This window comes from Trichomycterus rosablanca, chromosome 1 (genome assembly GCF_030014385.1).
Source record: "Trichomycterus rosablanca isolate fTriRos1 chromosome 1, fTriRos1.hap1, whole genome shotgun sequence".
NCBI lineage: Eukaryota > Metazoa > Chordata > Actinopteri > Siluriformes > Trichomycteridae > Trichomycterus > Trichomycterus rosablanca.
Window position 1 is genome coordinate 26457964 of NC_085988.1, and position 25579 is coordinate 26483542.

The 25579-nt window shown below is 38.6% G+C and overlaps 1 protein-coding gene across 5 annotated transcripts in view; it reads right to left on the bottom strand.

Moving 5' to 3' along the window:
* Nucleotides 1–24167, bottom strand: part of slc44a1b (solute carrier family 44 member 1b) — a 55441-nt gene extending 31274 nt beyond the window's left edge. For 4 of the 5 annotated variants that reach the window (XM_062990960.1, XM_062990961.1, XM_062990957.1 and 1 more), the window contains exons 1-4: nt 23936–24167; nt 12155–12244; nt 9149–9291; nt 2117–2253 (exon numbers count right to left, since the gene is read on the bottom strand). In XM_062990960.1, the coding sequence (XP_062847030.1) occupies nt 2117–2253; nt 9149–9291; nt 12155–12244; nt 23936–23995 (430 nt within the window). In that variant the 5' untranslated portion in view covers nt 23996–24167. Of the gene's footprint in view, nt 1–2116; nt 2254–9148; nt 9292–12154; nt 12245–16518; nt 16784–23935 lie in introns of those variants that run through there. The other variant, XM_062990959.1, reaches the window with a different exon arrangement.
* Between the last annotated feature and the right edge of the window lie 1412 nt (nt 24168–25579).

Here is a 25579-nt window from a genome sequence, read left to right on the forward strand (position 1 = left end):
GTATGTATGTATGTATGTATATATATATATATATGTATGTATGTATGTATGTATGTATGTATGTATGTATGTATGTATGTATGTATATACAGTGTATCACAAAAGTGAGTACACCCCTCACATTTCTGCAGATATTTAAGTATATCTTTTCATGGGACAACACTGACAAAATGACACTTTGACACAATGAAAAGTAGTCTGTGTGCAGCTTATATAACAGTGTAAATTTATTCTTCCCTCAAAATAACTCAATATACAGCCATTAATGTCTAAACCACCGGCAACAAAAGTGAGTACACCCCTTAGTGAAAGTTCCTGAAGTGTCAATATTTTGTGTGGCCACCATTATTTCCCAGAACTGCCTTAACTCTCCTGGGCATGGAGTTTACCAGAGCTTCACAGGTTGCCACTGGAATGCTTTTCCACTCCTCCATGACGACATCACGGAGCTGGCGGATATTCGAGACTTTGCGCTCCTCCACCTTCCGCTTGAGGATGCCCCAAAGATGTTCTATTGGGTTTAGGTCTGGAGACATGCTTGGCCAGTCCATCACCTTTACCCTCAGCCTCTTCAATAAAGCAGTGGTCGTCTTAGAGGTGTGTTTGGGGTCATTATCATGCTGGAACACTGCCCTGCGACCCAGTTTCCGGAGGGAGGGGATCATGCTCTGCTTCAGTATTTCACAGTACATATTGGAGTTCATGTGTCCCTCAATGAAATGTAACTCCCCAACACCTGCTGCACCCATGCAGCCCCAGACCATGGCATTCCCACCACCATGCTTGACTGTAGGCATGACACACTTATCTTTGTACTCCTCACCTGATTGCCGCCACACATGCTTGAGACCATCTGAACCAAACAAATTAATCTTGGTCTCATCAGACCATAGGACATGGTTCCAGTAATCCATGTCCTTTGTTGACATGTCTTCAGCAAACTGTTTGCGGGCTTTCTTGTGTAGCGACTTCAGAAGAGGCTTCCTTCTGGGGTGACGGCCATGCAGACCAATTTGATGTAGTGTGCGGCGTATGGTCTGAGCACTGACAGGCTGACCCCCCACCTTTTCAATCTCTGCAGCAATGCTGACAGCACTCCTGCGCCTATCTTTCAAAGACAGCAGTTGGATGTGACGCTGAGCACGTGCACTCAGCTTCTTTGGACGACCGACGCGAGGTCTGTTCTGAGTGGACCCTGCTCTTTTAAAACGCTGGATGATCTTGGCCACTGTGCTGCAGCTCAGTTTTAGGGTGTTGGCAATCTTCTTGTAGCCTTGGCTATCTTCATGTAGCGCAACAATTTGTCTTTTAAGATCCTCAGAGAGTTCTTTGCCATGAGGTGCCATGTTGGAACTTTCAGTGACCAGTATGAGAGAGTGTGAGAGCTGTACTACTAAATTGAACACACCTGCTCCCTATGCACACCTGAGACCTAGTAACACTAACAAGTCACATGACATTTTGGAGGGAAAATGACAAGCAGTGCTCAATTTGGACATTTAGGGGTGTAGTCTCTTAGGGGTGTACTCACTTTTGTTGCCGGTGGTTTAGACATTAATGGCTGTATATTGAGTTATTTTGAGGGAAGAATAAATTTACACTGTTATATAAGCTGCACACAGACTACTTTTCATTGTGTCAAAGTGTCATTTTGTCAGTGTTGTCCCATGAAAAGATATACTTAAATATCTGCAGAAATGTGAGGGGTGTACTCACTTTTGTGATACACTGTATGTATGTATGTATGTATGTATGTATGTATATAGTATATATATATATATGTATGTATGTATGTATGTATGCTGTACGTATGTATTACAAATAAAGGCATTCTTATTCTTCTAATAAGCAGAAAACAATCTATGGCAATAAGCTAATAAAAACAATCGTGGATACAAACAAGTTGAATCTCAGTTCAAAATCTCATCGAAAGCATTTATATGCAAAAGCATTATAAATAACCGCAGACACTACGTCTTGAGACAAGAAAACTACTTTATAAAAAAATCTCTTTTTTAAGTGTTAATAGTTAATGCTACCTGTGAAATGGCTGATTCGTGATGATTTTCTGTAAAATGTACAGTGTCCAGTACAGTTGTGTAACTAAATGACTTACTATTGTTCATGGCAAATCTGCGTAGATCTTCGTAAGTTTTCATCTCTTCAGTAGGACATTGTGACACACAGAGTGCCATTGACTTGATCCTCCTCTGAATGATGTCTAAGTTGCATGGGTCCAGGAAGAACACATATCTGTAAAACAACAGACCATCCATTTTTTAATTACTACAATAAATGTGTTCATGAATTTTATCTTGTGACCAGCACAAAATCTAGGCGATTAATCAGAGATTCAGATTGATAATATTCAAAGCTTTAACAGAAATGAGCTATACAAACTGATAAAAAGAGTTCAGATGAAAAAATCAGATAGAAAAATAGGCCATGAAATTCAGCCTTCAGCATTGTGTGATAAGAATCGACAGCAGGCAGCACATATTTTCAGCCCAGGAGTGCTGGCTCATCCCTTTTTTTTGGCAGAGAGGTGAAACAAAGGCTTGTTTCTATGCGTGGCTTACTTCTAGCCAAGGTCTCCATCGTGACCAAGGTCTTGCCTTGCACTTTCATAAGAGGACTGGGCAGAGCGCCTACTTGGAGCCATGAGGACCATTGTCCTGCATACAGTGCAACAAAAGCAGCCTGTCAGAAGCAGAAGCAGAAGCAGAAGACACATTCAACAGCCAAGAGGGACAAAAACAGCCAGAGAAAGACAGGGCTATCAATTCTGCTGGATACATGACCTATAGAAGACTGAGAGTGCACAGTGCTATGAACAGGTATTTGCCCCCGTCCCACTTTCTTTTTGTTAAATGATGATTTCATTTGTTAAAGGAAAAATGACCTGTTGCATCTAAATATCACTAAATAGCAGCACAAGTCATTGCTAAAGCTATGGGACTCCAGCAAACCACAGTGAGAGATGCAAGGCGCAAACCACTGCAGACCAAAAACAACACAAAGGCTCATCTAGCATTTGCCAAACTTATCCCCAAGAACTGATGAGTCAAATGCATAACTGCTTGGAAGACATGTGTCATGATACATCTGGCATCAAGCTAACACTGCATTCCACCATAAGAACATCATACCAACAGTCAAACAATGTGGGGGTGGTGTGGTGGACTTAAGCTGCTTTGCTTCCTCAGGACCTGAATGAATCATAACTAATAAAACCATGACTCCTGCTCTTTATCAAAAAATCCTGCCTGTCAGTTTGTGACCTAAAGCTCAAGCCCAGTTGGGTTATGGATAATCATCCAAAGCACACAAGCAAGTCCAGCTCTGAACGGCTCAAAAAAAACAAAATTAAGGTTTTTTAAAAACAGGCAGAATTAAAAACAGTTCAGCGAAGAATAGTGTGCCGAAATTTCTCCACAGTGTAAAACAGCGGTCCTCAACCTTTTTTGCACCACAGACCGTTTTTTTATATAAGATATAATTTCACGGACAGGCGGGGGCGAGAGGATTTAAAATATAAGAACTATAGAATGAAAAATCAGTGTGAATCCTGAGCTTTTTTCACTGCAACGAGATGCTGCTCCCACCTAGTGGTGATTGGAGACAATAACAACCAAACGGTTTTGGAAATTTAATTGCTCTTGTAGTGATTTCTAATTATTTATTTAATTATTCTAATAATATATTATGACCCATGGAACGGTAGAGGTTCGCGATCTGGTGGTTGGGGACCACTGATGTAAAAGACTCATCACAAGTTATATCAAACATTTGATTGCAGTTATTTAAGTTTAGAGGGGCAATTACTTTTTCACATGGGTGCGATAGTTTTTTTAATAGCTTTGTACCTTTAATAAATGCAACAATCATTTAAGAGCAAGATTTTAAGATTACACGTCTTTATCCTACATTAAAAATAGTTAAAAGATCTAAACATTTTAATGCAACAAATTAGCAAAAAAAAGAAGAAATCGGATGAGAGGCAAATTCTTTTTCACAGCACTGTACATCATGACCTTTAAAGCTTGTGTGAATGCATGGCAGTCTTTTACAGATCTGAAGCCAAAATACCACACAAGCAGCTGAAACATTTCTTGAATTGAAAGAAGAAGAAAAAAACAGAAAATAAGTGTTGGTGCTAGAGGCAAAAGTCCACATCAGACCATCAAAGGGCCAAGTGTTACGAGAAAGCTCTACAATACAAGAAAAAGAGACAATGGTTTTGGATGGACATGTTATAAAAGGGGTAGTGGACGGCATTATAAAGGAAATATTAAAGAAAGAAATACTGACTGTGTTAGGTGTCAACATTCTTCCAAACAATCCCTGATTCTTGGCGTGACTATTACAGTGTCATGACGGTCTCTCTTGCAATGCTGTTTGAGGCATTACAGTGTTTCCGCTACATGTACTCTGCTCCATCAGAATTTATATAATTACATGAAACCGCAATTACAAAAGCAGAGGGCTTTTATTTTGGAATGAGGAATACAGGAAGTGGAAAAATGACTACACACCTGACAAGCGAGCGAGAAAGGGATAAAAAGAGGAGAGGGGAGAAATAGAGGAGAGGAAAGAAAGAAAGGTAGATTAAACTAGCTAACGTTAAGTTAGATAGGTTTTACAGTTGAAAACATTTAGAATGTTACTTTCGGTTTGGCACATACTGCTTAATGAATGGAGCCTGTTTAGATTCTAAGCGTTAAAACAGTGCTGTCAAGGCTAATGTGTTCATTTTTAAGACGAATTAATCATATGACCAAGTTTGACCCCAAAATTTATTTCGTAAATTAAGAGCTTTTAATTCAGAAATCATCAAAACTACACTGAGATAATTATAATAAAGAAAAAAGATTCCTCTATCCAGTTTGCCATGTATACTGCACTACACGTGTATTTGTTTTATTCCTCTCCATACAAAGAATTACTAGTATTTTAACTTGTAATTTATCAAAGAATATTGTTGCAATTAATAAAAGTATTGAATAAAAATATAATTTGTGTTGTGTTGATTGTGTTGTTCTTACATTGATTCTTTTATTTTAAATTTAAAGATCAATTTATTAAAAGCTTCAGTCTTAAGAAAGAAAAGTGTGATTAATCACAATAAGTTACGCAATTAAGTTATTTTTTTTATCCATCCACAGCCACACTTTAAGCTTTTTTCTTTAGGGGAATATACTGTATATATGATTGGGTGTAAACCCTTGTAATCACCAACATTTAGATTTTCTCACTAAGTGTAACAGATTACACGGGGCCAGTGATAGCTCAGTGGGTAAGGTACTGGACTAGTAAACAGAAGGTTGCCGGTTCAAGCCCCGCCACCACCAAGTTGCCACTGTTGGGTCCCTGAGCAAGGCCCTTAACCCTCAATTGCTCATCGTGTTCCACTCATTCTGTAAGTCGCTTTGGATAAAAGCGTCTGCTAAATGCTGAAAATGTAAATTACAATTACATTTATTTTATATTTATTTAATCACATAACTGTTACATGAAAGCATGAAAGTTACTCCCCAACCCTGTATATAAAATATGTAAATAAATAGTGTGTAAAGTTTATTGTGTAGTGTATGTATTCTTCTTTGCTTTTTAATTAATTTTGTGCTGCACCGGATGGGGGCCGTGGGTGTGTGGGGGGTTGAGGGTGCCTGCCACCGCTGCTAAAAAAAATTCTAGAGGAAACACTGCATTATATGCAAAACAAGACTAGAAGTGAATTAGGAATACGTTTTACATACCAAACTGAAAATGTAACCTAATAGTAACCACATGACTAAAATATGCCTACAACTACTAGATATTTATAATAGGCTAAAACTAAAATTAAAAATGCTGCTAAAAGGGGGCTCAGGTGGCGCAGCTGTAAAACATCTCAAACCCGTCGTTTCAAATCTCAGCTCTGCTACCGGCAGGCTGGGCGCCTACACCAACAATGATTGCCTCATTCTCAGGAAGGGTGCCAGAGGGGATTCCTCATAACTGATGCAATTACAACCTCTGCTGGCTGATTGATGACACCTGCACAGAGATGAGGGATAATGGGATCAGGATCGCCTCGTGCAGGTGAAAAGATGCAGTCGGCTACTGCACATGTGTCGGAGGGGGCATGTGTTAGTCACGGCTCTCCTCAGTCAGAGTGGAGGTCAACATAAGCAGAGAGGAAGCGTAATGAATTTGGGTAATTGGGTAGACTGCAGCAAAAAAGCTGTTAAAATGAACACCAAATTAGACACAATGCCAAAAAAAAAAAATGCACCACCTACGCATTTGTCAGCCCTATATGTACTGCAAACACTATGCAGGGTTATTGGAGCATCCACCAACACAAACTCATTTTATAATTAATTCACAAAAAAGTTAAGTAGCCAAATAACATTATTAACTTTATTAAAGCTATGCTCTCTTGCCCAAACACAAAAGGTGATCATTTTCATTTTTATCAACAACTTTATCTTAGTCAGGTCTGCCGTGGGTCCAGATCCACTGGGAAATGCGGGCACAAAGCAGGAATACACTAGACAGGTCGCCAAGCCAATACACCCCCCCCCACACACACACACACCACCACCACCACCACCACCACAATCACCAAGACAGTCAATCATATCTGTGTAGATACCCGCTGAGATTCAAACCAGGATCAAAGCCTTATAGAAGACTATTGCAAACGAGCACCCACAAAGGTGAACACTTCATGTAATTTCACATTATTGCAAAAGAAAGAGACAGGGTGGCTGAGAAATGGGGTTCGGCAGCTCAAGCACGTTAGCGGTTGTGCCGCTCTGCACTGCCTAGTTTGGCCGGCAGATATAGCACGGAGACTCAGTGTGTGAGCTTGATTGCCAGTCATCTGCATGTCATCAATGTTATTTCATTCCAGGTGGACAAAGAAAGAGAAAAGCTGTAATACACAGGAAGTATATCACAATTTCTTTCTTTTTTCTTTGCCAGCTCGTTTTTGGCACACTTGCATTTTCTCTAAAGCTGTGATGCCGGATTGCTTGATCCAGTCCAGTTTTAGCTGACATTGAATGTCAGCATTCTGTTTATTTCTGGGAATTTGCCCTGATGTTGTTTATACCATATTAGACAGGTGGTCCGTTCTGGCTCATTGCATTCAGCACTGTTTGTATATGCTGTCTTTACTTCTAGAGTCCTATATACTTACGGGGACCCTTCTGGACCTAAATTTGTTCAGGCACAGGAGGTGGAATCTGTGCATTTACCTGACAGGAGGACCAAACTTCTGATAGATGCCCTTGTATTTTACCATCCAGTGTAAATAACAATAATTATAATAATATAATAATAATGGTAAATAATAATAATGGTAAATGATAACAACAACAATTATAATAATAATAATGGTAAATAATAATAATAACATAGGTAAATGATAATTATAATAATGGTAAATGATAATAATAATAATAATAATAATAATAGGGTAAATAATAATAATAATAATAATAATAATAATAATATGGTAAATGATAATTATAATAATGATAATTATAATAATGGTAAATGATAATAATAATAATAATATGGTAAATAATAATAATAATGGTAAAAAAAATAATAATAATGGTAAATGATAATAATAATAATATCAATGGTAAATAATAACAATAATAATGGTAAATAATAATAATAACATTGGTAAATGATAATTATAATAATGGTAAATAATAATAATAATGGTAAACAATAATAATAATAATAACAAGAATAATAATAATGGTAAATGATAATAATAATAATAATAATAATGGTAAATAATAACAATAATAATAATAATTATGGTAAATAATAATAATAGTAAATAATAATAATAATAACAATATTAATGATACATGAAATTTATATAACTTTTCTAGAACCCAAAGACGCTTACAAATACAAAATAGATTCTGGAAATTATTTTGAAAATCTCTTTTTTTATGTATAGGTCAGACGTGTCTAAAAATGCTAACATCACAGCAGCAAATCATGCAAGTTCATTGTTCTCTTGTAAACACAATGCATGGTCCATAAACATAAGTTTGATTGATGAGTTTGGTGTGGAGGGACTCCAGTGGCTTGCACAGAGCCCTGACCCAAACCTCATTAATTAGCAATGCCTTCCTGTACATCAGTGCCTGACCTCACAAATAGCTTTTACCACTAAATGGGTAGAAAATCCCAAAAGCACACTTCAAAAACCAGTGAAAAGCTTTCTTAGAAGAGTGGAGGCTGTTATTGCCACGTATCGTTTTGCATCGCATCACTATTATCACTATGAGCTGGAATTTTTCTGTAAGCATCTTCACAATGTTTTATTTACAGTGTTCCTGTTAATAAAATGATTGTTTTTATTTCCTTTTTTAAACAGAGAGGAAAAACTAGCACTAAAATGTCTCTCTTTTCAACACATATGCTTAATATGTAGGTAAATAACAGTGGGCATTAAAGAGCCTAAACAGTGCTCAATCACAAAAACACATTGTAAAAACATGATAGAATAGCAAATGCAATTTCTTACTCAGATAATATTTCTTTAAAATATGAACATTTAAATAGCAAAAATGCTATTCATGTCAATAATAATAATTTTTGAAATTCATTTCAGCAATAATAATAATAATAACAGCATGAATGCCCATCTCCACTTATTATACAACTGAATGTCAAGATGCTTTATCCTTCTAATAAAAACGGGACCATTAGGTACAGTGTTTCAACAAAAGTAACCTCATTTCCACACTGCGGCTCACTGAAAATTCTAAATTACTTTTCCTCTGTCAAGCCAAATCTACGAATTACTGGCAAAATAGAGGGTACAATTTAGCCCAACCACAGAAAGGTGATCAATTCAAGTAATTTTAAATCAATGGAAAGAAAACAGCCAAAAATACTTGTCATTTTGTGCTAAAAGGTAGTAAGAGCTGTGCATGGCGTGAAAGAACCCCTCTAAGGCCTATTCAAATTATCAAAGCCTCATTTTCGCTCTGCCAGGCCTTTTTGTCTTGCTGCCCAACAAATGCCCTGATATGATAATTGAAGAGCACAGAATCGTTCCTCTGTGATGCCTGTTTCTCTGTTTCAAGGCTCAGTTGGGGTGCATAGGAAATATGTGCTGACTCACTTTTTGTCTGTGTGGTCCAAGCCGCTGAGCCTGATTCCTTCGATGGCCTCATTGCGCTGACCACAAGTGTTGCCGTAGCTGTCATATCCAAAAACCAGACGTGATGCACCTCCTGTTACTATAGTGTAGCCACAGATAGCTCCCTAAAAAAAGCAAACTGTCAGTGAGCATTCGGCACATCGTACATAAGCAGCAGGCGTAACTATTTTTCAAAGATACATTATTTCTCTCAGCTTTTATGCAAACAGTCAAGATGGGGTGTGTATACTTTTTTGATATCCACTGTATTTTTACACCTAATTCATGTTTAAAATATTAACCTTTTTTTAAATATAAATATATATATATATATATATATATATATATATACATATATATACATATATACTGTATATATACTGTATATATATATATACACGAGGGAACTTCAAAAAGTTTCCGCACTTTTCTATTTTGGTTGGAAGCAGTGAGGGTGGGAGAAGTAGTAATTGATTAGAGAGAGCTTATAGTCAGGATTTAGCACCATCTGATTTCAACCTTTTTGAACTGCTCAAAGAAACTTTAAGGGAAAGAAGATTTTTTCATGTGATGATGATGTGAAAGCAGCGGTGCATCAGTGGTTACGCGCTCAACCAAAAACATTTTTTGCTGATGGTATTAAAAAGTTGGTAAGAGACGCTGGGAAAAATGCATCAGAAGGGGACTATGTAAAAAAGTGATGTAATTTGTTTTTGAAATTCCTAATAAATAGAGTTTTAAAAAATGCAGAAACTTTTTGAAGAACCCTCGTATTTTAATTAAACCTTTCCAGAAATGTGAAGTAGGCTTAAAGTGTCAACAAGCAATATGTAATTCCAGAATTAAGTAATACAATTCCAATTTGTATTTCATTAACATAGTTGGGACATGGTAAAATGCAATAAAAACATGAATAAATGTCTATTCTATTGAAACTATATTTAACTAACAAAAGTACAAAGAAAGGTGCTCCGGTCATGCAACGTTAAATTACACTAAATTACTACCACTAAAATCCAGGTTTCGAATCCCAAGTAGTCGCACAGTCATCCAGCTACATACAAACATGAATGGCTATGTCTGAGGTGTGGCCAAGGCCCCTTGATGGATTGTATGCCTGTTACACACTCAAGAAAATTTAGGACAGAGAACTTAGGACACCAATTGTTGTAGTTTTTAAAGAGGAATTTTTGCCCATTCTTGCCTGATACAAGATTCTAGCTACTTAACAGCCTTTGGTTGTTGTTGCCTGATTCCTCCATCATACATTTGCAATAGAAGGCAGATCTGGACTGCAGGCAGGCCAGTCAAGCACAAGCACTCTATGCAGCCAAGCTGTTGTAGCACATGAGGCCTGGAATTGTCTTGGAATTGAATTGTTACTAGGAAAAGATGTCACCTTGATGGAAGCACATGCCTCTCTACAATACCAATATTCGCCTCCTCGTCAATGGAACCTCCACACATATGAATTCACTTATAGGGTGTGTTCGAAAACCTAGTGAGCTCTCTACATAGACAGCATTTTACGTCATCCTACGCGCTCCCGAGAATGAGGCTGTTCGAAATCCTAGATGCTTTAATATGCTGTCTAGTTAGGCATCTTAAAATTTCAATGTTATTTTGACTCAAGAATGAGTAAGCATCGGAAGCATCCTTAGTGATCAAGGCAATCCCAGCATTCAGTGCGGCAGCTCTTCTCTCACAGAAAAATAAGAAAAATATGGCTGACAGTGCGGAGAGTTATTTTCAAACGTAAATAAATTATTATTGATTTTTAATTTGTAAAAACTTGCACAAGTGTTTTTATTTGCCAGTTCGGGCTTGTCAGCGAATTTAACCGTTTTCGGTACACGAAGGGAGATGTTAGTTGACATGCTAGTGCGCTGTGCCACCCCATCCCATTGGTTTGAATGACAAGATGCTAACTGTGTTAGCATAGTAAGCGAAACCCGATGGAATCGCTGTCTAAGTATTGCGTTCGAATAACCTGCCTTATAAGTCAATGACGTAATAGAATCCTCTCTACTGAGGCAGCTGCCTATGTAGGCAGTAAGACAGCAAGGCAGCTCCCTAGGTTTTCAAACACACCCATAGAATGACAGATGTTGGCTTTTGCACCTTTAAGTGATAACAGTCTGGATGGTCCATTTGTATTTAAAAAGTGCCTTAAAAAGTAAAGTCATCTGTCCACAGCACGTTTCCATTCTCACTAGGTCCATGTGAGATGAGCCCAGGCCGCATATCTCCATATAATTGTATAATCAAGTTTCAGGTTGTATTACTTTACGCAGCAGCAGACTGTGTAAGTGACAACTGTTTTCCGAAGTTCTCCCAAGCCTGTGTGGCTATATTTATCACAGTAGCATGACAGTTTCTCAGACAATGAGGACTTCAGATGGAAGTCATGCACATTCAACAGAAGTTTTCCAGCCTTGCCCAACATGAACTAAGATTTCCCAGATTCCCAGAATCTTTTCACAGTATTAAGTAGGTAGATGGTGAAAAACCAAAATTTTTGCAATTCTGCATTGAAAAATGTTCTTTTTGAACTGACAATTTTCTCACAAATTTTGTCACAAAGTGTTAAGCCATGGGCCATCTTTACTTTCCTTGGATCCTCCTTTTATACCCAATAATAATACCTTTACCAATCTGTTACCAATTCACCTACTTCTTGTGAAATGTTCAAAAATTTAAATAGTGTAACTGAAATATTCTATAAACTTTTCACTCTTATTGGCTTCTGTCCTGCCTGCCATTTTTTAATGTGCTGCAAGAATGAATTTAAGTCATAATCAAATCCAACTCTTGTCTCCCTGTAACAAATTCAAGCTAACATAGTTAATAAGCACAATGGTAGCCAGAAACAATTTGGATGGCAGGTGGACATTAAAACTGGTGAACATCAAAATTCTAAATTGGTATTCTAATGGTACACTGGTTAAGAGGTACTTTAATTTATATAACAGCCTATTAAATGCTTACCATTCCTCCACAGAAGAGCATGAATAAGAGGAACCAGGGCAGATCTGTGCAGCTTCGGTCCTCCAGAGGTTTCCATTCTCTTTTCGCCCTCTGAAATACACACATGCAATATTCTGTAAATGTCACAGCATTGTGTTTACAGTGTATATTTAGGCCAGTAAAGACCTGGACATTTTGGCTGGCAGTTGTCATGGGCAGCATGATGGTGCCTCGGGTAGTGTTCTAGGGGGCTGGCTTTTTAAAACTGCACCTAAATGTACGTAAATGAGTAAATGGCTAAGTGTGGCTTGCCCTGTAATGAACTGGAACAGTCAAAGATGTGCTTTAGACTCAATCAGAATATTAATCAGAAGTGATTATAAGAAATATAAAAAAAAAACATAAAACAACATAAAACAGTAGGAAGGACAATTGACCTCAGCATAATCCCTAGACAAAGAGACACCGTTGACTGGCAAACCCAGTTTCCAGAAAAGTTCGGACATTTTGTTAAATGCAATAAAAACTAAAATCTGTGATTTGTTCATTCTCTTGATCCTTTAACGGAGCAAAGAACAACAAAAAGATTTAGTGTTTATACTGATTACCGGTAACTAAATTGTATTAAACAGTTGGAACAGAGGCATGTTTACCTCTGTGTTACATCACCTTTCCTTTTAATTTCATTTAATTATTTGGAAAATGAGGATACTAATTATGGGGCGCTCGGGTGGCGCAGCGGTAAATTGCGCTAGCCCACTACCCCTGGGATCCAGGATTGAAATCCCGGGGGTGTAAAAAAGATTTGGTAAAACATGAAAACAAAACAAAAGAGCTAATTGCAGTAGTACTTATTTACATTGAAGGCATTAAGCAGATGCTTTTACCCAAAACAACTTATGATTGTGACTGATTACAGTGCAAGCAGTTAAAGGTTAAGGGACTTGAGCTGGTCAAAAGTGGCAACTGGCAGTGGTGGGGTTAATCCAGCAACCTTCTGATCACTAGTCCAGAACCTTACCCACTAAGCTACCAGTGCCCAACTGTAATTAGGTACATTTATCTAATACATGCATTCATTGTCGTTTAATATGCTACACATACACATAAGACATACAGGTAAACTTTGTGGGTATATATACAGACATATATAAAAGACAGTTGTAGCATAGTGGTTAAGGTACTGGACTAGTAATCAAAAGGGCACTGGTTCAAGCCCCACCACTGCCAGGTTGCCACTGTTGGGCCCCTGAGCAAGGTCCTTACAGTACTGTACGTGGCTTTGGATAAAAGTGTCTGCTAAATGCCGAAAATGTAATTGTTAATATACAATAACTAACTGTAGCACAACTATTGCTCTGTACACTTTCTTAACCCATTAATCATTAGGAAAAAGAAAATAGCTGTAGTCTCTAAATGTACACTTACAACAAGGGCTAACAGGGTATGTGCTCCTAGTCAAGAGGCCCGCAAGTTCATACAGTACTTAAAAGATTCCAACATCACTGCTACACCTGATACACTCATACCAGTACAACACACACTAATATGTCATTAATATGTCAGTGTCATTGCTTTGCGGAGAATTGTTCACCATTTAAACATCATCTGGTCAGTACGGGTTTCCTTCGACGTATAATTGAAGTTGGACAAAGTAAAGGGGTTGACAAAGTAATAGTGTGCCCCCAAAATTCATCAGTATAGGAGGCGTAGTTTATAAAATAATTGTGAGCCTTACTTAAATACATCAAATTTTTACATAATGTTGAATGTTCTAAAGCAGCTCAAAAGACATTAAACATAAATTAAAATAGTCACTGATACTAGTGTTTACCAGTGCATAACACAAAGGATTGTGAGACCTGATGATTAATTTTAATCATCTCATATAATCAAGTTTAGCTCCAGTAATTGCCATCAAATGATTTTAATTGCAACTGAGCTATAGCACTGTCGCCTCACAGCAAGAAGGTCCTGGGTTCGATCCCCAGGTGGGGCGGTCTCCCCGTGTCTGTGTGGGTTTCCTCAGGGAGCTCCGGTTTCCTCCCACAGTCCAAAAACATGCAAGTGAGGTGAATTGGAGATACAAAATTGTCCATGACTGTGTTTGATATAACCTGTGTAATGAGTAACTACTGTTTCTGTCACAAATGTAACCAAAGTGTAAAACATGACGTTAAAATCCTAATAAACAAACAAACAAACTATAGAAAAGTGTCTACCAGGAGTGATTTGGCCAAACTCTAAAAAGAAAAGAGTGTACATCCTCCTTTAATTGTTTTACAATAACTAAACAATAACTGCATGATCCTCACCAATGTGTATAAACAAATAACCCAACAAAAATCAAAACAGATTTTAATGTTACCATTTTTACCAAAAGTTAAACAACATTCTGAAACCATGTGGGAACAGCAGAAATGTTGACATTTAGTTTTCTGACGTGTGTGTCTATGTCATGACAAAACAAAAGGAAAATCAATCTGGTATTGGTTATAAGGTCATAGCCACACAATTTAAAATTCACAATCACCATTCTACAGCTTGTTTACAAATAAAAAGCCCTAACAACAGCTGTCAATTTTCCCTTGATTCTACATCCCAACAAATTCAGCCCAATGTCAAAAAGCTTAATGCTCAGAGACGTAAAGAAAAACCCAAGTTACAACACATACTCTACAGGCCTGTGAAAACACATTAAATGTTTAAGTTTATGACAGCACAATCAGAAAAAGTGTGGCTTTCATTGAAGAGTGGCAAGGTAAAATCTTCTTATCTTAAAAAAACAATATGGCAGCATAACTCATGTTTGGAAAATTGCATCTAAAAAACAACACAAGTTGATGGGGTCCACAGAATTGTTATTGAGGCCCCTACAAAAAGACATGTGAGGTTGCATTGCAATAAAGAAAGAGATTTATAATAAAGGACTCTCACTAAACACACACAAATAACAAAGGCATTCCATCTGTCCTAGATTATCCTTATATACTGTGATAAGGAATGTTGGCTATATCACTTCCCCCTTACACCTAGAGGCAATTAAGTGTATCAGGTCCACTTTCTGCATGTTTTTGGGAGGGAAGTGGACACTGAAGTAGCTGGAAACCCAGTTAGACACGAGGAGAACATGCCAGATCTCTTATCACGTCTTCAGTGCCCATGTTTTTGTGCAGAATCAACTCTACCAGCTGAGGACAGGGCTATGTATACTTAAGTATAAGTAGATAGGCTGGCATTAAATAATTCACACATTCGTGACATGCATAAGTGAATCAGACTGCATTCAAAAATATGATGCTTTGATGGAAACAGCAAAGCAGCCATGATCCCGACCACTTCTTTAACTTCAAACCACAATGGCTCGAATATGGGTAGGAGTCTAAGTAAAATCTCAGTGCCATGTTTACCAGGTTCCTGCATGGCTACCTCACACATCAATGCGTAGTGATCTTGACCTGATCTAGCAGATGCACAACCATGTAAATAAGCCTAAATAAAAAAACCATTTATTATCTGCCCTACATTATCTTTATATACTGTGATAAGGAATGTTGGCAATATCGCTTACCCCTTACATATAGGGGCAATTAATATAAGGGCAATCCACTGTTGGGTCCTTGAGCAAGGCCCTTAACCCTGTCTGCTCCAGGGGCTGACCCTGCGCTCTGACCCCAGCTTCCAAACAAGCTGGGATATGCGAAGAAAGAATTTCATTGTACTGTACTTCTGTATATGTATATATGACAAATAAAGTATATCTTCTATATCTTAAGTATATCAAGTCCACATTCTGCATGTTTTTGGGAGGTAAGTGGATACTGGAGTAGCTAGACACGAGGAGAACATGCAAGATTTCTTATCAGATCTTCAATGCCCATGTTTTTGTGCAGCATCAACTCCACCAGCTGAGGACAGGGATATGTATACTTGAGTAAATGATAGGCTGGCATTAAATAATTCACACATTCGTGACATGCATAAGTGAATCAGGCTGCATTCAAAAATATGAAATAATAAAGCAGCCATGATCCCGACCAATTCTCCAACTCCAAACCATAATAGCTCTAATATGGGTATGAGTCGCAGGAAAATCCCAGTGCCATGTTTATCAGGTTCCTGCATGGCTATTTCGCGCATCAGTGCGTAGTGATCGAGATCTGATCTAGTAGATGCACAACCCTGTAAAAATAAGCCTAAATAACAACAACACTTGGAGTCAGAGTCACGTGCATGCATCAGGACACTGGAATTGGATTAACCGTTCTGCAACATCATCAACACTGATCGGCCGCATCGCATCGACACATCACAACACCACACGCTACATCTCACTAATAACACAGGTGCCAGCATGCCAGCCTAAGATTGGCATCGTTTCTTACCTCTGCGCTACCGCAGCATCCCATTGCAGGTGTGAGTGGCACCGATCTAAGAGCTAGCGCGCAAATAAACAACAGTAAGCCCGACCTGCAGGCAGGGAGCCACCGGAGCGCTGTGCACACCGCATGAACCGCGTGGAAGCACTAACACTGCGCATCCATCAGATCAGCGTCAGAAAGTGCGCATTTATTCATCAACACCGTGAGGAACCAGCACACAAGGATTAACACTCCGACCAGCACTGAGCGATCTGCACTTCCGCCTAGACTGAGCAGGTGTAGCCGGAACACAAAGCGCATCGGCCACTCACACCGCGAGCTGCCTGAAGATGCTACCGCAAAGCATGCAGGGACACTGGTCCTACCCGCCACATTCAAACCCTCTCATTTTCTCATAACGCGATACACCGATCAGCCATAACATTAAAACCACCTCCTTGTTTCTACACTCACTGTCCATTTTATCAGCTCCACTTATCATATAGAAGCACTTTGTAGTTCTACAATTACTGACTGTAGTCCATCTGTTTCTCTGCGTGCTTTGTTAGCCCCCTTTCACCCTGTTTTTCAATGGTCAGGACTCTCCCAGGACCACCACAGAGCAGGTATTACTTGGGTGGTGGATCATTCTCAGCACTGCAGTGACACTGACATGGTGGTGGTGTGTTAGTGTGTGTTGTGCTGGTATGAGTGGATCAGACACAGCAGCGCTGATGGAGTTTTTAAACACCTCACTGTCACTGCTGGATACTAACCAAAAATATATCCAGCCAACAGCACCCAGTGGGCAGCGTCCTGTGACAACTGATGAAGGTCTAGAAGATGACCAACTCAAACAGCAGCAATAGATGAGCGATCGTCTCTGACTTTACGCCTACAAGGTGGACCAACACCAGGAAGGAGTGTCTAAAAGTGAGTGGACACGGTATTTGAAAACTCCAGCAGCGCTTCTGTGTCTGAGCCACCCATATCAGCACAACACACACTAACTCACCATCACCATGTCAGTGTCACTGCAGTGCTGAGATTGATCCACCCCCTAAATAATACCTGAATCCTGAAGATTACCTCAAGTGTGGGGCGGCACGGTGGCTTAGTGGGTAGCACTGTCGCCTCACAGCAAGAAGGTCCTGGGTTCGAACCCCAGGTGGGGCGGTCCGGGTCCTTTCTGTGTGGAGTTTGCATGTTCTCCCCGTATCTGCGTGGGTTTACTCCGGGTGTTCCGGTTTCCTCCCACAGTCCAAAGACATGCAAGTGAGGTGAATTGAAGATACTAAATTGTCCATGACTGTGCTTGATATAAACTTGTGAACTGATAAACCTTGTGTAATGAGTGACTAGGTTCCTGTCATGAATGTAACCAAAGTGTAAAAACATGACGTTAAAATCCTAATAAACAAACAAACAAACCTCAAGTGTTATTTTTTTAGAATTTGTTATGAATCTCTGCTGTATTTCTATAAAGAAAATGAGTTGCCAAGTAAAATACTTTAGAAACTTTGAACCTTTAAACACATCAAGAGCCCACAACGTCAAAAAAAGCAATTAAAGAATTAAAGAAAAACTGTTTTCATATTTTAAAATGGTTAAATGCTTTTAACATTTTACCCACTACACCATGATACATACAGCCATAATACATTTAATACTACAAACATACTAACTACATAATTCAAGCTACTTTGGCACTGGATGTAGCCAAATACAATGTCTGTAATACGACAGGGTGATACACAATAGCATATTAACAGTAATTTTTGGCACCTTGTAGCCTAGAAACCTAGAAACGTTTCCATAAAATTAAAGTGCATTGTTATGTTTTAATTATACATCAAATAATTAATCAAATGCAACATCCTACAAACATTTTGGTGTCACACACTCATTGTTTTAGTTGCAGTACTGTTATTACCATAAAGAGAAATTCAACATGCCGCATAGCCTACATTTCATGTCCAAGGACCAGTGATTTTTTTTTATCTTTTATTCGCTGATCCTAGTTATCTTAGACCAATTAAAATGCTTGTTTCATGTAAAAGATATTTAAAGTAACCATATAATAACATGTTTGGTTATCACATTTGATGCAAAACCTAATTTGTCCCATCATTCCTGATGTCCAAAATAACCTGACTTTTCCTTATTATTTTGTTTTCCAGCTGCTCCTATATTTAGGGGTCACCACAGCACATTGTTAGCACATTTTGTATGCCGAATGTTTTTATTTTATTTTTTTTTTTTTTTAGGCAGCCCACCTATTTTTATTTGGGTATAGGATTGTACATGGATTCTAGAGTTTGCTGTAGTTCAATCCAGAACAGGAAAACCTTCATGCATTTGTATTATTTAAATCATGAACAATTATTTATAAAAATCTTAAATGGAAGGGGTGCGTAGGTGGTGCAGTGGTCTATTACACTAGCTCATCACTGTCTGGGGTTCAAATCTTAACAGTGCTATCAGCCAGCCCGTCTACACAGACATGTTTGGCTATGTCTGAGAGCAAAAAGGCTGAAAGCCCAGTGATGAACTGGCACCCTGTTCATCACTGAATACCCTATACCTTGCACCCAGTGTTTCCTGGTGAAACCTGACCTGCCACGAACCTGGCCAGGATAAGCTTGATTTAACCAAGCCTCAGGCATACATTTTTCTTTTAATAATAAACAGTATGTCCTATTTCTACTAATACTAACTACCTCTGGATAGCTGTAATGGTGTGTATGTAACTATAATCAAGACCAGAATATGCCGCATGAGGTGCTACTGAGATGTTTGGTGCCATTTAAAGACAATGGCTGAGGTGGCTTTATTAATATTTTAACTCTTTTACCAGATATTTATGGTGCAGCATAAAATTAAACCATCATGACTAGTAGTAATTTAAATTTTTAAGTTAAGGTCACTGAACAGTGCTCAAAACATCTTAAAGGTCCATACATTTTTCTCTCATATTTTGTATACATTTAAAGCAGGCAAAGAAAACCGATAATGTAATTAAGCATGTGTTTCTTGTAATTAAAGAATACATCAAAAGCATGAGGGGTGAAAACTTTGGGTTTGGCATTTTATGTTATTTACAAAGTAGATACTTTGTAGCATTCCCTCAAAAATATTAATTTAATAGGAAGGTCAGAACTTGCTTATTGTCTTGTTGGATTTACTGTATTTCTCATTAGTTTCTTCTAATCACTTCATCCAGGATCAGGTTCATGATATGTCTAGCACCACCCGAAAACACTGGGCACAGGGCAGGAATAAACCCTAAACAATGTGACAATCCATCTCAGGTTATCACGCACTCACCTATTTATTAAATTACTTATGCCTAGTGTATCATTTACTCAGTCACTCCAGTAACTGCATGTTTTGGAAATATGGCAGGAAACTAAAGTCATTGGGATAACAAGTCAAACTCATCACAGACAGTGACCAGAGGCTAGAATCAAACATTCTATCAAATGCACCACCTGTCACCTGTTATTCCAATACATTTCAGTATCATGTGTGGTTTTGTAACAAATCTGAATAAAAGATTCTTTTGGGAATCAATAATGATTTTATATATTTTAGTTCCAGTGAGCACCTAGTGTATTAAACTTCATTTATAATGTAAGCTAACCATTTTTGGACAAATAAATAAATTCCCATTACAAATAATTATGAAAGCTCAAGCCTTTAATGTCACATTGATGCTTAGTACCATGGTCAGTGGCATAAGTTAACACTACAAAACAGTTCTAACCCTGCCCACCTAAAAGGTTACTATTACATCATTAATCATGCAGTAAAAACTAACAGTACATATTAGAACAAACAGAAAATGTGTCTTTAAATCAAGACCACGATGCCAAATTATTTTGAAATTGAATTTATCATTCACTGTTGATTGATTAATTAGTTGGCTAATTCACGAATCCAAACCCCATTTCCAGATAAGTTGGGACATTTTGTAAAATATAGTAAAAAGAAGAATCTATGATTTGTTAATTCTCTTTATTCTTTATTTAACTGACAAAAAAAGAAAAGATTTTCACTGTTTTCACTGATCATTGTAGTTTGTACAGTGGGGCCAAAAAGTATTTAGTCAGCCACTGATTGTGCAAGTTCTCCTATTTAGAAAGATTAGAGAGGTCTGTAATTTTCATCATAGGTACACTTCAACTATGAGAGACAAAATGAGAAAAAAAAATCCAGGAAATCACATTGTAGGATTTTTAAAGAATTTATTTGTAAATTATGGTGGAAAATAAGTATTTGGTCAATAACAAAAGTTCAACTCAATACTTTGTAACATAACCTTTGTTGGCAATGACAGAGGTCAAATGTCTTCACCAGGTTTGCACACACTGTAGCTGGTATTTTGGCCCATTCCTCCATGCAGATCTCCTCTAGAGCAGTGATGTTTTGGGGCTGTCGCTGGGCAACACGGACTTTCAACTCCCTCCACAAATTTTCTATGGGGTTAAGGTCTGGAGACTGGCTAGGCCACTCCAGGACCTTGAAATGCTTTTCACGGAGCCACTCCTTAGTTGCCCGAGCGGTGTGTTTGGGATCATTGTCATGCTGGAAGACCAAGCCACGTTCCATCTTCAATGCTCTCACTGATGGAAGGAGGTTTTGGCTTAAAATCTCACGATACATGGCCCCGTTCATTCTTCCCTTAACACGGATCAGTCGTCCTGTCCCCTTTGCAGAAAAACAGCCCCAAAGCATGATGTTTCCACCCCCATGCTTCACAGTAGGTATGGTGTTCTTGGGATGCAACTCAGCATTCTTCTTCCTCCAAACACGACGAGTTGAGTTTTTACCAAAAAAGTTCCATTTTGGTTTCATCTGAACACATGATATTCTCCCAATCCTCTTCTGGATCATCCGTATGCTCTCTGGCAAACTTCAGACGGGCCTGGACATGTACTGGCTTAAGCAGGGGGAAACGCCTGGCACTGCGGGATTTGAGTCCCTCTCGGCGTAGTGTGTTACTGATGGTAGCCTTTGTTACTTTGGTCCCAGCTCTCTGCAGGTCATTCATCAGGTCCCTCCGTGTAGTTCTGGGATTTTTGCTCACCGTTCTCATGATCATTTTGACCCCACGGGATGAGATCTTGCGTGGGGCCCCAGATCGAGGGAGATTATCAATGGTCTTGTATGTCTTCCATTTTCTTACAATTGCTCCCACAGTTGATTTATTCACACCAACCTGCTTGCCTATTGTAGATTCACTCTTCCCAGCCTGGTGCAGGTCTACAATTTTCTTCCTGGTGTCCTTCGACAGCTCTTTGGTCTTGGCCATGGTTGAGTTTGGAGTCTTACTGTTTGAGGCTGTGGACAGGTGTCTTTTATACAGATAACAAGGTCAAACAGGTGCCATTAATACAGGTAACGAGTGGAGGACAGAAGAGCTTCTTAAAGAATAAGTTACAGGTCTGTGAGAGCCAGAAATCTTGCTTGTTTGTGGGTGACCAAATACTTATTTTCCACCATAATTTACAAATAAATTCTTTAAAAATCCTACAATGTGATTTCCTGGGTTGGGTCTGCCTGCATTTTTGACTCAACATGTGCGAGTGATCTTTAGGACAGGCACAGCTACACAGATAAAAGAAAGTACATAGCTCTGTGTGCACAGGTGAGATCAATAACTTCATGCAGAAAAACATCTCATTTTGTCTCTCATAGTTGAAGTGTACCTATGATGAAAATTACAGACCTCTCTCATCTTTCTAAGTAGGAGAACTTGCACAATCAGTGGCTGACTAAATACTTTTTGGCCCCACTGTAAATAACAACACATTTAGAATTTGATGCCTGCAACACACAACCAAAACACGTTGGGATGTTGAGTAAAAAATTTCTAAAATACTGAAGTGGCAGTTGCAGAAACATTCCACAATAAACAGGTAAATTGGTAACAGGTGAGAGAATCATGAATAGGTATAAAAAGAGGATCCACCAAAGGCCCAGTTGGATGTCCATGACCTTTGAGCTCTCAGACAGCACTGTGTGAGAAACCATCATGCTACTGTGATAAATATAGCCACTTGGGCCCGGGAGCACTTCAGAAAACTGTTGTCACGTAACACAGTCCACCGTTGCATCAAGAAATGCAACCTGAAACTCTGTTATTCTTTCCACCTGCCAGCTGAGGGTTGCTGCACAGACTGTTCCTGACTATTACTAATGGAAGGTGCATATGCCATTTATTTATGTATTTTAATATTAGAGATACATGTTGCTATCAAAGCAACATCTTCTGCCAGGCAGTCCATGGTTATTTCAACAATGCCAGGCAACATTCTGTATGCACTACAACAGCCAAACTTCCTAGACAAAGAGTGCTTGGCTTGCCCGCAGTCCAGCTCTGTCATCCTATTAAAAATGTATGGTGCATTATAAAGTGGAGAATAAGAGAATGGTAACCACAGACTGTTGAACAGCTGAAGTCTTGTATCAAACAAGAACTTTTGTCAGTTAAATAAAGAATCAGGCGGATTACAAACTAAAAAGCACTAAGTAAAAAGAACAAAAAAGTAGAACACTTCTTTCTCATTATATATCAGTTTTATACAAGACACCTGTATGTTACTGTCAGTACTAATGTAGATGAACTATTGTGTTTATGGGTGGCTTGATGTTGCATTGGGTCACACTGTTGCTTCACAGTTGAGTTTGCATGTTCTCCCTGTGTCTGTGTGGGTTTCGTCCGAGTGCTCCATTTTCACTCCACAGTCCAAAGACATGCAGTCAGGTTAATCAGAGATACAAGAAATTGCTGTGTGTGTTTGCCCTGTGATGGACTGGTGACCTGTTCAGGTTGTTTCTTGCATTTTGCCCCAATGAATTGGACCCCCTGCGATTCTGACCAGAGTAAAGCAGGGGTAAAAAAAAAAGTCAGATAAAAGGAATGCGAGCTGGGTATGTATAGACAATAATTGTGCGTTTTGCTGTTAAAAACATGGCATAATTACTCAACAACTTCTTTTAAAAGAATTTTAATTTTTAATTTTAAGAGTAAATGGGTTTATGTGCGTATATACACACATACACACAATAATAAAAATGAGAAATATTATTTCAAATGTTATTTGCTTAAATAAAGAGTCTTATCAGTCATATAATGTGCCACGGTCAAGGTAAAGTCAGTTGGCATATGGGCACAATATGCTTTTAGTCATAAATAAATACATTTTTCATATTTATTAAAGTGACTGCTTTTTTGTTCTAGTGTTGTTTTTATTTTATGTTTTCTGTATCTTAATGCACAGTAAACCTTTAATATAAGACAAAGAGTGCAAGCTATGCCCACCAACCCCACTCTCCCCTAACTCTATATGTAAAGAAAATTTCTAAACCTAGTATTTAATCATCATAACTCAGGACTTATCTGTGAGATGGTCAGTCATCAAAGTAGTAAATTCACCTTTTTCCAGATGGACTTTGGCTGATTGGAGCTTGCTGCTGATCGTCTCTGCTCGCTCATCTTCTCCTGTGTGCAGCATTACGTGTGTACTTCGGCTGTGGCACACAGATGCCAAGAGGCGCTGGAGAAGGGTGCCATTGTTCTATTGTTCATTGCTGTACCAGGGAGAGGGTGAGCATTGGTGTGTGTGTGTGTGTGCGTGTGTGCGTACGTACGCGCGTGTGTTTCTGTGCGTGTGTGTGTGTGTGTGTTTGTGAATGAGTGAGTAAAAGGGAGGGGATACAGGAGTGGATGAATCTACCCACCCGGTTTACGTTGCTGTAAACAACTGTAGTAAACAAAGAAAGTGCCACAATTGAAGTTGCGCTTCTCTTCTTGACCACTAGAGAGCAGTCACGTGTAACGGATTCACTAGACTCATGTTCTGCAAGTTGCTCATCTTAGAATGACCTCATGATTCTGATGTCACTACCAAGTAAACAAAGAATATGACAAAATCATTGTAAAGGTGAGAAAAACACTGCACTACATAGCCAGATGTATGTGGACATTGTACCATACACTCATTGTGTCCTTTATTAGCATCACATATCTTGTATGTACATTCATTGTCTATTTTGTGAGCGTCACCTCATATATAGATGCTTTACAGTAGTCTTTCAGTTGCTCTGTACACCTTTACCCCATCAATGTATCAAAAGTAACCCCCATAGAATCCCCACTGGTGGTTGGGTGGGCCATTCTCAGTACTGCTATGTCAAGAACAAGGTAATGTCATGGTAGAATGTGTTGTACAGGTAGGAGTGTATCAGGTCCAGCAGTGTTGTCTGGGTTTCTTGAATACAGTCTACACTTAATGCCTTCTTCATAAGGAACACTTAGAATTGCAATCAAACTTATTTAACCCCTAGTTCAAATTAGGTGTTTTTTTTTAGCAAAATTATCAGCTGTTTGCAATGAACCAATCAAACAAGAACAATTTAAAAGCTTAACACAACTAATATAACAAGTGTTTTCTCCAAATATAACACAAAATGCCATTTATGAAAAACATCTTTAGTACTTAGTGGAGCACTCTTTTGCTGTTATGACCAGCCAAAAAATTGATGCATAGCCAGACACCAAATTCTGAAAGCGTACCTGTGGAATCTTAGCCCATGTCTCATGGGCAATGGCCTCCAGTTCACTAATATTCATTGATTTGTGTACAGCAACCACCTTTTTCAAATCCCGACAAAGATGTTTTATGGGGTTTGAGTCAGGTGACCTGGAGATGGCCACTCCAGAACCTTCCAGTACTCCTTATGAAACCAAGGCTTGGTGGACTTTAAGATATGCTTGCGATTATTGTTCTGTTGGAGGATTTAATGACACATACGCTTCAGTTTCATCATAGAGGGCAAAAAGAATTTTCTGATACTTGTTTGAATTCATTTTGCCCTCCACATGCTGCAAGCTTCCAGTGAAAAAACAAAGCGGCCCAGAGCATCACTAAGTCATTCTCATGCTTCACTGTAGGCAGGGTGTTCATTTCAACATATGCTTTATTCTTCCTCCTTTATACATACCGCTGATCCAAGAGCCTAACTAGTTCCAGGTTTGTTTCTTTGCTTCGCAGTGGAATCCCAAACTTTGCCAACCTTA